Source organism: Myotis yumanensis, unplaced genomic scaffold (assembly GCF_028538775.1).
Source record: "Myotis yumanensis isolate MYYU_CA2020_CCGP unplaced genomic scaffold, mMyoYum1.0.hap1 SCAF_11, whole genome shotgun sequence".
Classification (NCBI taxonomy): domain Eukaryota; kingdom Metazoa; phylum Chordata; class Mammalia; order Chiroptera; family Vespertilionidae; genus Myotis; species Myotis yumanensis.
In genome coordinates, this window is record NW_027223762.1 from 37,470,525 (window position 1) to 37,484,729 (window position 14,205).

A 14,205-nucleotide genomic window follows, 5' to 3' on the forward strand; every position below is an offset into this window, starting at 1 on the left:
TCAGATTATTTATTCACTTGATTCTTAGATTCTCTTGTTGATAGATGCATATTTGTTGTTCATAATTTGTATCTTTACCTTTTTCTTCTTCCTCTTCTTAAAGGATACCTTTCAGCATTTCATATAATACTGGTTTGGTGGTGATGAACTCCTTTAGCTTTTCCTTATCTGTGAAGCTCTTTATCTGACCTTCAATTCTGAATGATAGCTTTGCTGGATAAAGTAATCTTGGTTGCAGGTTCTTGGTATTCATCACTTTGGATATTTCTTGCCACTCCCTTCTGGCCTGCAAAGTTTCTGTTGAGAAATCAGCTGACAGTTGTATGGGTATTCCCTTGTAGGTGACTGAGTTTCGTTCTCTTGCTGCTTTTAAGATTCTCTCTTTGTCTTTTGCTCTTGGCATTTTAATGATGATGTGTCTTGGTGTGGTCCTCTTTGGATTCCTTTTGTTTGGGGTTCTCTGTGCTTCCTGGACCTGTAAGTCTATTTCTTTCACCAGGTAGGGGAAGTTTTCTGTCACTATTTCTTCAAATAGGTTTTCAATATCTTGCTCTCTCTCATCTTCTGGCACCCCTATAATTCTGATGTTGGTACGCTTGAAGCTGTCCCAGAGGCTCCTTACACTATCTTCGTATTTTCGGATTCTTTTTTCATTTTGCTTTTCCAATTGGGTGTTTTTTGCTTCTTCGCATTTCAAATCTTTGACTTGATTCTTGCGTTCCTCTGGTCTGCTGTTGGGTGTCTGTATAATATTCTTTATTTCAGTCAGTGTATGCTTAATTTCTAGTTGGTTCTTTATCACAACATCGAGGGTCTCATTAGATTTCTTGTAGATCTCATTAAGTTTATCGGCAGTTTCTAGAAAATTATTGAAAGACCTTATAAGTGTGGTTTTGAGCTCTATATCCTCCAATTCTGACATTTGTGTCCTGTTTCTTTGTCTTCGCATTTTTTATGCTTTCTTGGTGCACCCCCTAGTGGTCTTTGTGCGCAGTCTTGTTGTAGTTAAGCCTTGATTGTTGTAGGTAATACTGGGGGGGATTTGACCTCCAGGCCAACTGGCTGTGTGAATCAGTTGTGTCTGCAGTGGGAGAACTACTGTCCTCTAGGGAGGTGCTAATCTAGCCTTTGCCTGAGGCAATCCGGCAAATGCCTCTGTGCAGGGCTTGGGCGGGGCAGGTCCCAGGGGATCTACAGGGCAGGCGGAGCGAGCAGTTATGGCTGCTCTCAGTCCCGTCCCCAGGGGCTCTGCCTCTCAGAGTCCCAGCAACCGCTGCAAACCTCGGAGAGAAAGCTGCCTTCAAGTTCCGACCAAAGCCAGACAGTCCCGTTTCTCCCGTTTGAGTCTGGGTCCCTAGAGACTCGCCCAGATCTGGAGCTCAGAGTCTGAGGCTCCCTCCCGATTGAAACAGTCAACCGCGCCCTCAGCCTCCAGCCCGCTCGGCACGCACCTCCGCACCTTAGTATTTTACTTCAGCACTGCGCCTCCTCTGAGTCTTGGTATGCTTTTCTCTTTCCTCCTAGTTGTAGAACTTCCACTCAGCCAGCCTTCCTGTGGTTCTGGATGATGTCTGTTCCGTCTTTTAGTTGTATTTTTGAAGTGGTTGTTCGAGGCAGGAAACTCCGGCGTTAACCTATGCCGCCATCTTGGTTTCTCCCTCACTCATGTTTTTTAAATAAAACATGATGTTTTACCACATTGTATCATTGTGTCTCAGAAGTCATTTTAAACTGCATTTTGAAATAATATAAACCTGAAAAGTTGCTAGGATAATAAAGAGAACTCGTGCATACTCTATCCATTTTACTGTTGTTTTACTGTACATGCTTGCTTTATTAGCCCCTCTCTCTTTTTTCTTGAGTTATTTGAGAGGATGAATGTTAAGTCCTCCATACTTCTTAATATTATTCACTTTGTAGTTTCTAAAAACAAAAATATTCCCTTATACAGCCACAGTGTAATTATCAGATACAGGAGATTGATTACTAATAAGTAATTTTTATATATGTTTATTTATTTACTAGAGGCCCAATGCACAAAATTCATGCAAGAGTAGGCCTTCCTCCCCCTGGGCTGCTGGCACCAGCTTCCCTCCGGCACCCAGGACCCAGGCTTCTCTCTGGCCCGCCAGCAGGCACCCCACCCAGGACTCGGGCCTCCCTCACAGCCCCGGTTTCGTCCGGAAAGGATGTCTGGTCTAATTAGCATATTACACTTTTATTATTATAGATTAATCCTCACCTGAGGATTTTTTTTTCTAGTTTTACAGAGTGGAAGGGAGGGAAGTGGGGGAGGGGAGGAGCAAAAGAGAGAAACATTGATGTGAGAGAGACAGATCAATTGGTTGCCTCCTGCATGCGCCCCCACAGGATTGAACTTGTAACCCAGGCACATGCCCTTGATCAGGAATCGAACCCGAGACCTTCGTTGCACTGAGCCACACCATCCAGGGCATTGCTGATAAATACTTAAATTTACCAGATTTCAGTTTCATCCACTATCCTAATAATGTCCTTTATACAGTTTTTCTTTTCTCCAGTAAATGAGTAAATGTAGGATCACACATTGTATTTAGTTGACACAATTCCTAGACACTTTTTATCTGCTACCAGTCCTCAGTTTTTCATGATATTGACATCTTTGCAGAGTACAGGCCAATTATTTTAGAGAATTTTTTCTCAATTTGGGTTTGAATGATTTCTCATGATTGGATTCAGGTTACAGATTTTGGGCAAAAATACTGCATATGTATGTGATGTGTCACGGCATCACATCTAGAGACGATGTCTGTTCCATATTGGTGATGTTAGTGTCGAGCTCTTAATGACGTTTTCTCTTTGCTCCGCTGTATAGATGTCCTTTTTTTTTTTTCTTTCCTAATTTATAAGTATTTTGTGGGAAAATACATTGAGATTTTGTAAATCTCCTGTTCCTCACCAAACTCTGCCCTCCGCCCTTTTTAGCATGTATTGATGATTCTTGCCTAAATCCATTTTTGTTTTTATTTTTAAATATATTTTTATTGATTTTCAGAGAGGAGAGATAGAAACATCAATGAGAGAGAATCATTGATCGGCTGCCTCCTGCACACCCCACACTGGGGATCAAGCCTGCAACTGGGGCATGTACCCTGACTTGAATCGAACTCTGGACCCTTCAGTCCACAGACCAACACTCTATCCACTGACCCAAACCGGCTAGGGCTCCATTTTTGTGATTATTGCAGGAAGGTGATTTTCTAATTCCATCATTCCTTCTGTATTTATTAGTTAGCATTCTAGCAAAAGGAAGTGCTTTTCCTTCTCCCTCTTTGTTTGTTCATTGTCAGTATGGATTCACAGTTTTCTTCTCCAGTGGATTATAATTTATTACTGTCTTTACTTTGCTGCTCAAATTGTTCCTGATTTGACCAATGAGAGCACCTTCAAGCAGGCTCCTGTGTCCTTTGATGTGCCTCCATCTTTTTAGCACATTCTGTTTGGGGGCACAGGATATTCCTGGCTCATCTTTAATTTTGTAATTTTGTTTTTTGAATAAGTAGAACCTTAACAATATAGTCAAAACTACATTAAAAAGTATATGTATAAGTAGTACTCTCCCACCCCCTGTTTTCCACCCTAGTCCTCTCCTCCCTCCTATAGTAAACAGTTTCATCAGTTTCAGGTTCACCCTTTCTGTGGTTCTTGTTTTCTCTTACACAAAAGGTAGTATACTATAAGTACTCTTGCACTTTGCCTTTTTTTTTTTTTTTTTTTGCTTATTATATCCTAAACCAGGGGTGGGCAAACTTTTTGACTCGAGGGCCACAATGGGTTCTTAAACTGGACCACCAGCCTGAAAGCAGCCCTCAGCCCCTCATCCAGACTGGCCAGGCACCCCAGTGGGGACCCCCACCCTGAAGGGTGTGTGACCAGCTGCAAACAGCCATCATCCCCTCATCCAGGCTGGCCAGGCACCCCAGTGGGGACCCCCACCCTGATCCAGGACACCCTTCAGGGCAAACCAGCTGGCCCCCAGGCTTCTATCCTATATAGTAAAAGGGTAATATGCCTCCCAGCACCGGGATCAGAGGAGCCGCGAGGCCTCCTGGCACCGGATCAGCGTGACAGGGGGCAGTGCCCAAACCCCCTGATTGCCCTGTTGCTCTGTGTGTGACAGGGTGCGGTGCCCCAACCCCCCCACCACCACAGGCCCTGCTCTGTGTGTGACAGGGTAGAGCCATAACTTCCCCATCGGCCCTGCCCTGAGTGTGACAGTGGCGGCGCCCCAACCCCCTGATCGGCCCTGCTCTGTGGGTGATAGAGGGCGGTGCCCTAACTCCCCTATCGGCCCTACTCTGTGCGTGACAGGGGGCAGCGCCCCAACCCCCTGATTGGCCCTGCTCTCTGCGTGACAGGGGGCGGCGCCCCAACTCCCCAATCGGCCCTGCTCTCTGCGTGACAGGGGGCGGCGCCCCAACTCCCCAATCGGCCCTGCTCTGAGCCTGACCAGGGGCTGCACCTAGGGATTGGGCCTGCCCTCTGCCACCCAGAAGCAGGCCTAAGCCAGCAGGTCGTTATCTCCCGAGGGGTCCCAGACTGCGAGAGGGCACAGGCCGGGCTGAGCCCCTCTCCTCACCCGCCCCCCCCCCCCCCCCAGTGCACAAATTTTTGTGCACTGGGCCTCTAGTGCTACAATAATAACCTTGTACACATTATGTTTTTGTAGTTTGGGGCATGTATATTCTGAAAATATTTCTAGAGGGGGAATTTTTGGCTCAAAGGCTAAGTGGGTGTAGTTTGTTATTGCTCATTTCCACTAGTAATACACAATGGTACCTGTGTCCCCACAGCTTGTTCAAGTTTGTCAACTCTTACTTTTATGCTGGTTTGAGGAGTGAGAAATGATAACTCAGTGTAGTTTTAATTTGCATCTCCCTTAGGAGTGAAATTGAACATAATTTTTCTATGTTTAGGGCCGTTTTTATATCTTTCTCTGATGAATTATCTGTTCATGGCTTTTGCCTGTTCTATAGAATTTTTGTAATTATTTTCCCTCAATTTTTAAAAGTTCCTTTTATATTAGCTCTGTTATCTATTACAGATATACTCTCCTAATTTAACACTTGTCTCTTGCTTATGGTGTTTTTAGCCACACAAAAAAATTGTTTTTTATTTAGTTGTATAATTAGATACATAATTTGCCCAGCCAGAGTGGCTCAGTTGATTGAGTGTCATTATTCCTGTGCACCAAGAGGTTTGCCAGATCAGTTCCCAGTCAGGGCACATGCTTGGGTTGCGGGTTTGATCCTCAGTCGGGGAGTGTGTGGAGGGAGGCCTGTTGATGTTTCTCTCTCCCTCTCACCTCCCTCTGCTTCCCTTCCTTTCTTCCTCTCTCTGGGCATGTCTTCAGGTCAGGATTTAAAAAAAAAAAAAGATATATTATCTGCCCTGGCTAGGTTAGTTAGTTGGTTAGAGCTTTGTCCCAATATGCCAAGGTTGCAGGTTCAATCTCCAGTCACGGCACATACAAGAATCAACCAATAAATAAGTGGATCAACAAATCGACGTTTCTCTCTCTCCCTACCTCTCTAAAATCAACCAATAAATTTGAAAAAAGATATATAATCTTTTCTTTTATTGCATCTGGAGTTTGAGTTATAGTTAGAAAGCCCTCCTCTACACCAAGGTTATTGAGGTGTTCACTCAAAAGTATTTTGTAAAGCAAGTGTTTGCTTACTTGTTTGTTTAACCCTGAGTTAAATACCCACCTAATTTTTGTGGGATGGCTGGGGAGTAGCATAATAATGGAAATTAATAAAAATAGCAATTTACTCATAATATCCTATCTAATAAAAGAGTAATATGCAAATTGACCATTATCCACCACACAAGATAGCCACCCCCATGTGGACACAAGATGGCCGCCACAAGATGGCCAGCAGGGGAGGGCATTTAGGTGGGAACAGGCCTGAAAGGGAGGGCAGTTGGGGGCGATCAGGCCTGCAGGGGAGGGCAGTTGTGGGGAACCAGGCTTGCAGGGGAGGACAGTTAGGGGCGACCAGGCCAGCAGGGGAGGGCAGTCAGGGGCAACCAGGCTGGCAAGGAAGGGAAGTTACGGGTGACCGGGCCAGCAGGGGAGGGCAGTTGGGGACGACCAGGCTGGCAAGGGAGGGAAGTTAGGGGTGACCGGGCCAGCAGGGGAGGGCAGTTGGGGGCAATCGGGCCGGCAGGGGAGGGCAGTTGGGGGCTTCAGGCTGGCAGGGGAACAGTTAGGCGTCAATCAGGCTGGCAAGGGAGTGGCTAGGGGGTGATCAGGCTGGCAGGCAGAAGCGGTTAGGGCTATCAGGCAGGCAGGCAGGCAAGCAGTTGGGAGCCAGCAGTCCTGGATTGTGAGAGGGATCCCAGATTGGAGAGGGTGCAAGCTGGGCTGAGGGACCCCTCCCCCCCCCCCCCCCCCCCACTGTGCACGAATTTCGTGCACCGGGCCTCTAGTCTATATATAAAAGCCTCAGGAACTGTTACCACTGGTCAACTGGAACAACCGGTCACTATGATGCACACTGACCACCAGGGGGCAGAAACTCAATGCAGGAGCTGCCCCCTAGTGGTCAGTGTGCTCCCACAGTGGGAGCGCTGCTCAGCCAGAAGCCGGGCTCACGGCTGGCTCATGGGCTTGCAGCAGCACTACCAAGCGGTGGCAGCAGGCGCAGTGGGGCCAGGATGAGCGGGAGCGGTGGGGCGCCCGGCCTGGCTTGGGCTCCTCCCTGCTGCCTGCTGCTTAGGCACTGCTACTTCTCCTGAGGGGTCCCAGATTGCAAGAGGGCGCAGGCCAGGCTGAGGGACCCCACCCATGCACAAATTCGTGCACTGGGCCTCTAGTAAATCTATAAATCTAATGGAGGATGATAAAACATCTAACCTAGACTTCATAATTATGATAAATTCTAATAGGAATTAGATAGATGCCTTTGTCCTTTGATTTAATGAAAATTGTATTTAAAAGTACATTTCCTGTTGGTGGTGATTAATGTTTAGGCATTTCTAAAACACTGGGGTCAAGTTCAGCCCCTCTCCACAGACCCAGAGTGGAAAGGAGCACAACTCAAAATTTAGTTTGTTTGTGTGTTCTACATATTGAAGGCATACATGTAAATGCTCATGGTACATATCACATGGAGCCATACTTCAGCTGCTTGGCTTATGGGACACGCATGTGCATACTTCTGCAATTAAAAACAAAAACGCTGTTCTTTTAGAAGCTAGAATTATAGTCGCTTGAGCCATTGAGAACCTGGGAGTAACTACTAAAGACACGAAGCCAGTTTGAATGAAGCCAAAATGGATGTGACTCAGCTCCTGAGCTTTACTATGAGAAGAATTCCTCGGACCCTCCCTCAGATTATGTTTTACTACATATGTAGCTATTTTATATTTGATTAACCAACATATTTAAGGAAAGGAGAGGATTACTATAGGAAGCAAACATGTTCATCAGTCTAACAAAAAATAAGTGACAACCTCAAGGCAAAGGAACAAAATGGGAAACTACAAAAGGCAAATGGAAAAATTGAAAAGCAAGAACGGGGAACGTAATAGAATATGGTTATTAGAGTAAACAGCCACTTCTCAGAGGCTCCAGAAAGCACTGTTATAACACAGTCTAAATACTGATAGTTTGTAATGTAAACTGGTCATTATTAAAAGACTCAGTTACATTTCAAGTGTGTCATGCTTTAGAAGTATATTCATCAAAATTGTAACATTTTATATGAAAGGAGGGCTTGTTATCCAATAATAGTAGTAATAGCAAACATTTAGCCTGTGATTTATATGTTGAATTTTAATTCTCCTAGCAACTAGCTGACATAAATAACAGGGACTCTGAGATACTGTTTTCCTAATCTGAAACCCCAAATGGTTATCTATTGTGTCTTTCTAGATCTGAATTCTATAAGCACATTGTGCTTTCTGGAGGGTCTACAATGTACCCTGGACTACCATCACGGTTGGAACGAGAACTAAAACAGCTTTACTTAGAACGAGTTTTAAAGGGAGATGTGGAAAAGCTTTCTGTAAGTATCAATAATCCAACTAACATGCCTTTAAAACCCTGTAAAGTAGCTTGTTAATCTTTCCAGCCACCAGAGGGCGCAAGAAGTCTTTCTAAACAAATTTCTAATACGATCAAGTACAGCCTTGAAGAGATAGGAAGCACTGAATGGTCAAGGTCATAAGGACTGTCCCAGAATGGTCATATTGCATGGCCACTTGTGTATTCAGTGGATGGAGATGAGTAGGTCCAGGACCAAACATTCGGGGTTATCTGTAATGACTAGCCTAGAATCAAGGTGTCTCTTAAATGCATGGGAAGAACCTGCTGTACTGTGGAGGGATAAATGCCCCACTTGGTGGTTTGGGGTTGTTTTTTATTGTTGTTTTTTGTTTTTAACTTTTTGGATATGTAATCAGCCTTCATTGCTACTCTTGGACTCTCATATTTCTGATTTTAGATTATTTTCTGGCTTTTTCTTGCATATGACTTAGCTCCCCGATCAGATTATAAAACATCATGTCTTCAATTCTTTTGCATCTCCATCAACTATCATAGCTCCTGAAATAAACTTTAATTAGTAGTTGTTGGTAAGTAGTGTAGAAAGAAAATTTTAAATAGTTAATGGTTGTTTGACGTTGATTTTTTTTCCCTATAAACTGGACTGTGAAGTACACTATATATTGTGTGCTCAACCAGCAGTCATTTAATTCTGAATAAATCTCTCAGGTTTGTCTCATGGACTTTAATCAACTGTATTAGATGAGATTACACATTACAGAGGACTGTACATATTGGAGACACTAAGAGTACATTTCTCATATGTGACTCAAAATTGGTGAAATTAGATTGAGTGTGGACACACATACATTAAATAAATTAAAAGACTGAAAGCCATATTGTCCAAGTCCTTCACTCACTTGTCAGATTTTATTGAGTTACACATATACTTTAAAATCGGTTTCAGGTGATCATTTATTCAACATATATATGTTGAATTCCTTCAGGGTGACAACACTGGGATAAACAAAACAGTGATGAACAAAAACCAAATCCCTGCTTTTAGTTTATGAAGGATAGCATCTCAGTAGTGATAAGTACTATGAAGAGAAGGAAAGTAAGGTTGGGGGTTAGAAAGTGGTAGGAGTTGGGGAGATGGTGTGTTCCTTCATGTGGTGTGATTGGGGAAGGCCTCTGATGAGAAAACTTTTGAGCAGAGACCTGAATGGAGTGAGGAAATGAGCCACGTGACTGACTCTCTAGGGGGAGAACCTTCTAGGCAGGAATAGCAAGTGCAAAAGCCCCAAGTTGGTGGGAGTGGGTAGGTATGGCTGGAGCTGAGAGAGCAATGGAGAGGGCTGGGAGGTGAGGTCAGAAAGACAGCCAGGACACAGTAGAGTTTGACTTTGCTCCTAGTGAAATTGGATTTTGAGCAGAGAAAGGATAGGATCTGACTTGCTTTTAAAGGATCATTAAGTCTGATGTGAACAGGCTTTGAGGGGAGGGAGAGAGGTGAATGTAGAAAGACAGGTTAGGACGCTCTGAGAGAAGGGAGGAAGTGGTAGAGGTTTACAGAATAGAGGAGGAGGAGTAAAATGTCTTGGAGAGTGGGGGAGAGGGAAGAAATGTAATGGGATTGCCGAGCAGCACTAGGGCTCAGTTGAAGTAAGTGATGCATTAGAAGTAAGGTGCTTAGTTTTTCTCCTGTAGTGTTCAGTTGCTTGAGGGCAATGCAAGTAGAGAGTTGATCACCTGAGTTGCAGTTTTTCCAAGTGAGTGTGAGAGGGAGAGGACGGACAGACCAAGGATAATGTCAGGAAATGATGGAGAGGACACACACTCATGCAGTGAGAGCAGATATGAGGAGAAATCACCTGGGGATCTGTAGATGACTTAGGCAAGGAGTAGTGGATGGAAGGAGTTTCTGAGGGCCTGTGGAGCTGTAGGGAGGAGGAGAGAGGAGCAGCAATGAAGAATAAGAATGCCTGTTACCAAGTGCCGGGGTCAGAAAGTGCTGTGAGAGGGAAACAGCAGCCAGCTGAGAAAGCTTCAAGGGCAGCAGTGTCTTCTGGGAGCCCAGCTTCCCTTAGAGCGGGGGGGTCAGCCTGCAGCCCTGTGCCCCAAACAGCTGTTCTGCTGTAAATACAATTGTTTTGGACAAAGCCAGAGCCATTTTATATGGCGTTACCTATCACCACATATTTCTATAGCTGTCCAGAGAGACCTGCAAAGCTTCAAGTATCTGCTATCTAGCCCTTTTCAGAAACAGTTTGCTGACCCCCACCCACGAGCAAAACAGTAATTCAAATAATTATAACAGGTTAGCCTCAGAGTTGACAACTGGTGTTTTTCTGAGATGTATTATCCCATCTTACGATTCATTTATGTGACATAAAGATACTTTAGAATGACAGTTATTTTGAGTCCTTTTGCAGGAGTTGTGGCACTGTTAATAAAACTGCTACATTTTAAGGTTTCTTTTAGGTGTTAACTGACCATACAGATTGAGGTGTGTCCTTGTTAGGCAGTTAATACTGGCCATAGAGTTTTTTTGTTTGTTTGGCCATAGAGTTTTAAACTTTTCCCGCTTGTCTTTCATTTGGTTACTGTGTCCATTTTTTCCAATGCCCCCAGGATTTATTTTGACCATATTTGGTCTTTTGAGAATATTTTATTTGAATATGAGAAAGTAGAAAGAGAGCTTTGCTTATAAGAAAAGAGTTTCAATCTTTCTCTATTGCATGGGACTAAAGTCATAGCAGCGTTAGACCTTGAAGAAACCACAGAAGTCCTCTTATCCAAACTCTTCTTTTGATAACTAGCTAAGTGGTCAACCCCTGTGTTCATCCACCAGTTGATGGGAAAAGCTGCCACAAGCAGAATCTGGTATTTGGGCTCACAATAGGGTGGTCATGGGATTTATCGTTCAAATCAGGACACTTGATAGTGCTGTTACTAATGATGGTGTAACAGGTGTAAATCAGGACTGTTCTACGCACACTAGGTATGAGCTTTGGGCAAATTACAGAATGTTTCTACCTCAGATGCCAAATCCTGCAGTCCTACTTAGACTACAGGACGTTGGTGAGAATTCCGCAGGAGAATATGTGAAGTCGTTACACAGCACAAAGCACTATGCACATGTGACATTTTATCATCTCTCTTCTTTAGAAATTTAAGATCCGTATCGAAGACCCACCCCGCAGAAAGCACATGGTATTCCTGGGTGGTGCCGTTCTAGCAGACATCATGAAAGACAAAGACAACTTCTGGATGACCCGACAGGAGTACCAAGAAAAGGGTGTCCGCGTGCTGGAGAAACTCGGTGTGACTGTTCGATAAACTCCAAAGCTTGTTCCCATCACACCCCTAATGCTTTCTTTTTTCCTTTATTGCCAATCTTTGAACTCATTAAATTCCAGGACATGGAAGAGGCCCCTCTTTAACCTTTAACTGAAAAGGTCAGGTTTTATTCTGGCGTCTTGGGGGAGCTTTGTTAAATTTTTGTTAATGTGGCTAAATCTGACTGTTTAATGCAACCACTTCCTTACAAACAGAAGGAGAGGGCAAAGGGTCCTGTCTGCTGCTTTGTCTCTGCTGAGTAGGCATTTAGATCATTCCTGTAGGCTTCCTAGTTTCACTTGACTGCTCTAATGCTGCTAGTTCCAGCGCACTAGGTGGTATGCCTTTATTAGCATAAGAAACTTTAACAGGAGCTTTTACACGTTATTGGGGTGGGGGTAAGGGATGGGTGGGCAGCTGCTGAACCCTTAGGGCATTTCATCTATATTGTGATGCTTTCAACACAGATTTAAGTACCTTACAGCTCTGGTATTAACTTTTTAGGGAAATATTGGGCTCAGGACTAAATTGTATTGGGTGAGTGTTTGTGTGTAGGGGCCAGGGGAGTTGATCTTTTGATTTTGATATTTTGATTTTTGAGCTCTTATGCTCTGGGTACAAAAGATGAACTTTATTTACAGTATTTTGATTTGGCAGGTTTTCTTCTACTTTTGATCTGCCTGGAACTGTTTTCATATGATAGAAAAAAATAAGTATAGTATCCTATGTGGCGTAGGGATTTTTTTTTTAAATCAACCATGTTATCTGGGACTAGACTCCCTAAAATCTATCAGTAGAAAACTAACATCTTTAAAAATGCTATTGGACATTCAAATTACAGATTTAAAAAGTGCTTAAGAGCTGGTATTTTCTAAGAGTTTCTGTTTATACCGGAAGCATTAAGGTAAACCCAGTGCCAAGTATCATTCTTGCAAATTATTGTTTTAGATAACTGACCAGTGCTTATGTAATAAAAACAAGTAAAAACATAAATAATTACTGGCAGTAGGTTATAATTGTTGGGTTAAAAATAACATTGAAATATGGGACTTGTTGCCAGTTGGGTAATTTTCATTCATTTTTTTTTTGTTTTGATTTGAACCTTAAGGAAAGTAAAATTTGACTATTTTAAATGTTGGCCAAAAAAAAAAAATCAAGATTTAAATTTGTATCTGTATTGAAAAATTAATCATATCAACATAATCGCAGCCATTTTATTCTTGAAAGAATTATTGGTAATTTGTAAATGTTAGCAGACCTTCCTTCCTAATTCAGAAAATCTTATTTATGAATTCTGTCAGAATTACTTGGTATCTGAAAAAAATACTCAGGCCTGAATGCTTTCTAAATTCGAAAAACAAAGTAATAAATTATATCACGCTAAGTACAAAATGCAGATTCTGAGGAGAAAAGTTTGTTGTTTTGGTTTTTTTTTTCCCCCAAAAAATTATTTACTAATAATGAAAAGAAAACTTTGCTTTGAAAGGAGAAGCTTATTTTTCTGGGTAACTGAAATCGGAGAAATTATTGGCTTTAGAGTCTCTTTTGTGAAAAAACTTAAAAATCAGTTTATATGAAATAAGCAGCAAAAGGAGGCTAGTTTTCATTATGCAGCTTCTGTTATTATTAAGTATTTTTCTCTGTTTACCTCAATTTGAACAAATAAAAGAAGTTTGCCTGCATGCTGGCCATGCTTCAGTACATGTGAATAGCCTATGAATAACATCTACTAGATTTTAGGGACCTGGATGTCTTGAGTACTTTGGGATTCTAAAGTGTTCCTAAATCATGTTCTTATCAATCCCCCCAGCCTTTTGAGTACTGGACTTTTGTAAAGGACACAAATGTAGGACCAGTACCTACTAGCTGTTCATTTCAGGTAAATGGATTGACTCTTGGCCTTTGGTCATGATTTTATAATATGGGGGCAGAAAACAACAAAGAATGGGATAGGCTCTTAAATAAAACAATGAAAGAGCACTTATCATCTGTCTTTTGTAGGATTTGGTTTTAATTTCATATTCTGCTAGCAAACATGACATTAAAATGGTGTATTAATATATATAGTATAATTTTAAAATTCCATTTTATAATTTTCCTATTCCAAGGTGAAATGATGCATTTAGAAATTTTGGGGGTGGGTGAAATGTTGTGTTTAATTGAATTTGTCTAGTATGAGTTTTTCAAATTAAAATTTATCTGTTATGAAAGATCTGATATTTAGCTCTTAAACCATTGTCATTTAAATTTCTAAAAATGATTAAAATTATTTTCTTTTAAAATTAGGATTGCTAATACTTTGATCTTTGAGAAGGGCTTCTTAGAAATAGGTCCTATGGTTAAACTTTTTTCTTCAAAACTTGGTTTTGGATGTTAACTTTTACACGGTTCTGAGCACTGTTAACAATATCAGTAAAGTATTTTGAGAAATCATTGGAAAGTTAAAAATTCTGAATTTAACATGAATACACTTCTTTTTGATTCAGAAAATAAAATCAGGTTTTTCAAAGTAAATTTGAATTTTGTCTTTCTCTTAATAGTTTTCCTCTTTAGTTTCATTTTCTTATATTCATTTATATATTCATTTTTGCTAATGCAAGATGGATTGACAACTGTAGGCCAAGTTTCATTCAGTGTTCTATTATTTGACCCCAAAACCTCTTCATTTCTGGTATATTTCAAATACTTGTTGGGGGGGGGGGGGGGGGCGGAGGGTTGGGGAAGATAAAAAATAAGAGCAAATGACAGCTATAGCTATATTAGAGATTTTTTTAAAAATATATTTTATTGAATTTTTACAGAGGGAAAGGGAGAGGGAGAGTTAGAAACAT

The 14,205-nt window shown here is 41.9% G+C and overlaps 1 protein-coding gene across 2 annotated transcripts in view; it reads left to right on the top strand.

Annotated features, from left to right (window-relative positions):
• Positions 1 to 13,726, top strand: part of ACTR2 (actin related protein 2) — a 42,626-nt gene extending 28,900 nt beyond the window's left edge. For both annotated transcript variants that reach the window (XM_070429356.1, XM_070429357.1), the window contains 2 exons: positions 7,922 to 8,054; positions 11,204 to 13,726. In XM_070429356.1, coding sequence (XP_070285457.1) covers positions 7,922 to 8,054; positions 11,204 to 11,374 — 304 coding nt within the window. In that variant the 3' untranslated portion in view covers positions 11,375 to 13,726. The remainder of the gene's footprint in view (positions 1 to 7,921; positions 8,055 to 11,203) is intronic.
• The last annotated feature ends 479 nt before the right edge of the window (positions 13,727 to 14,205 follow it).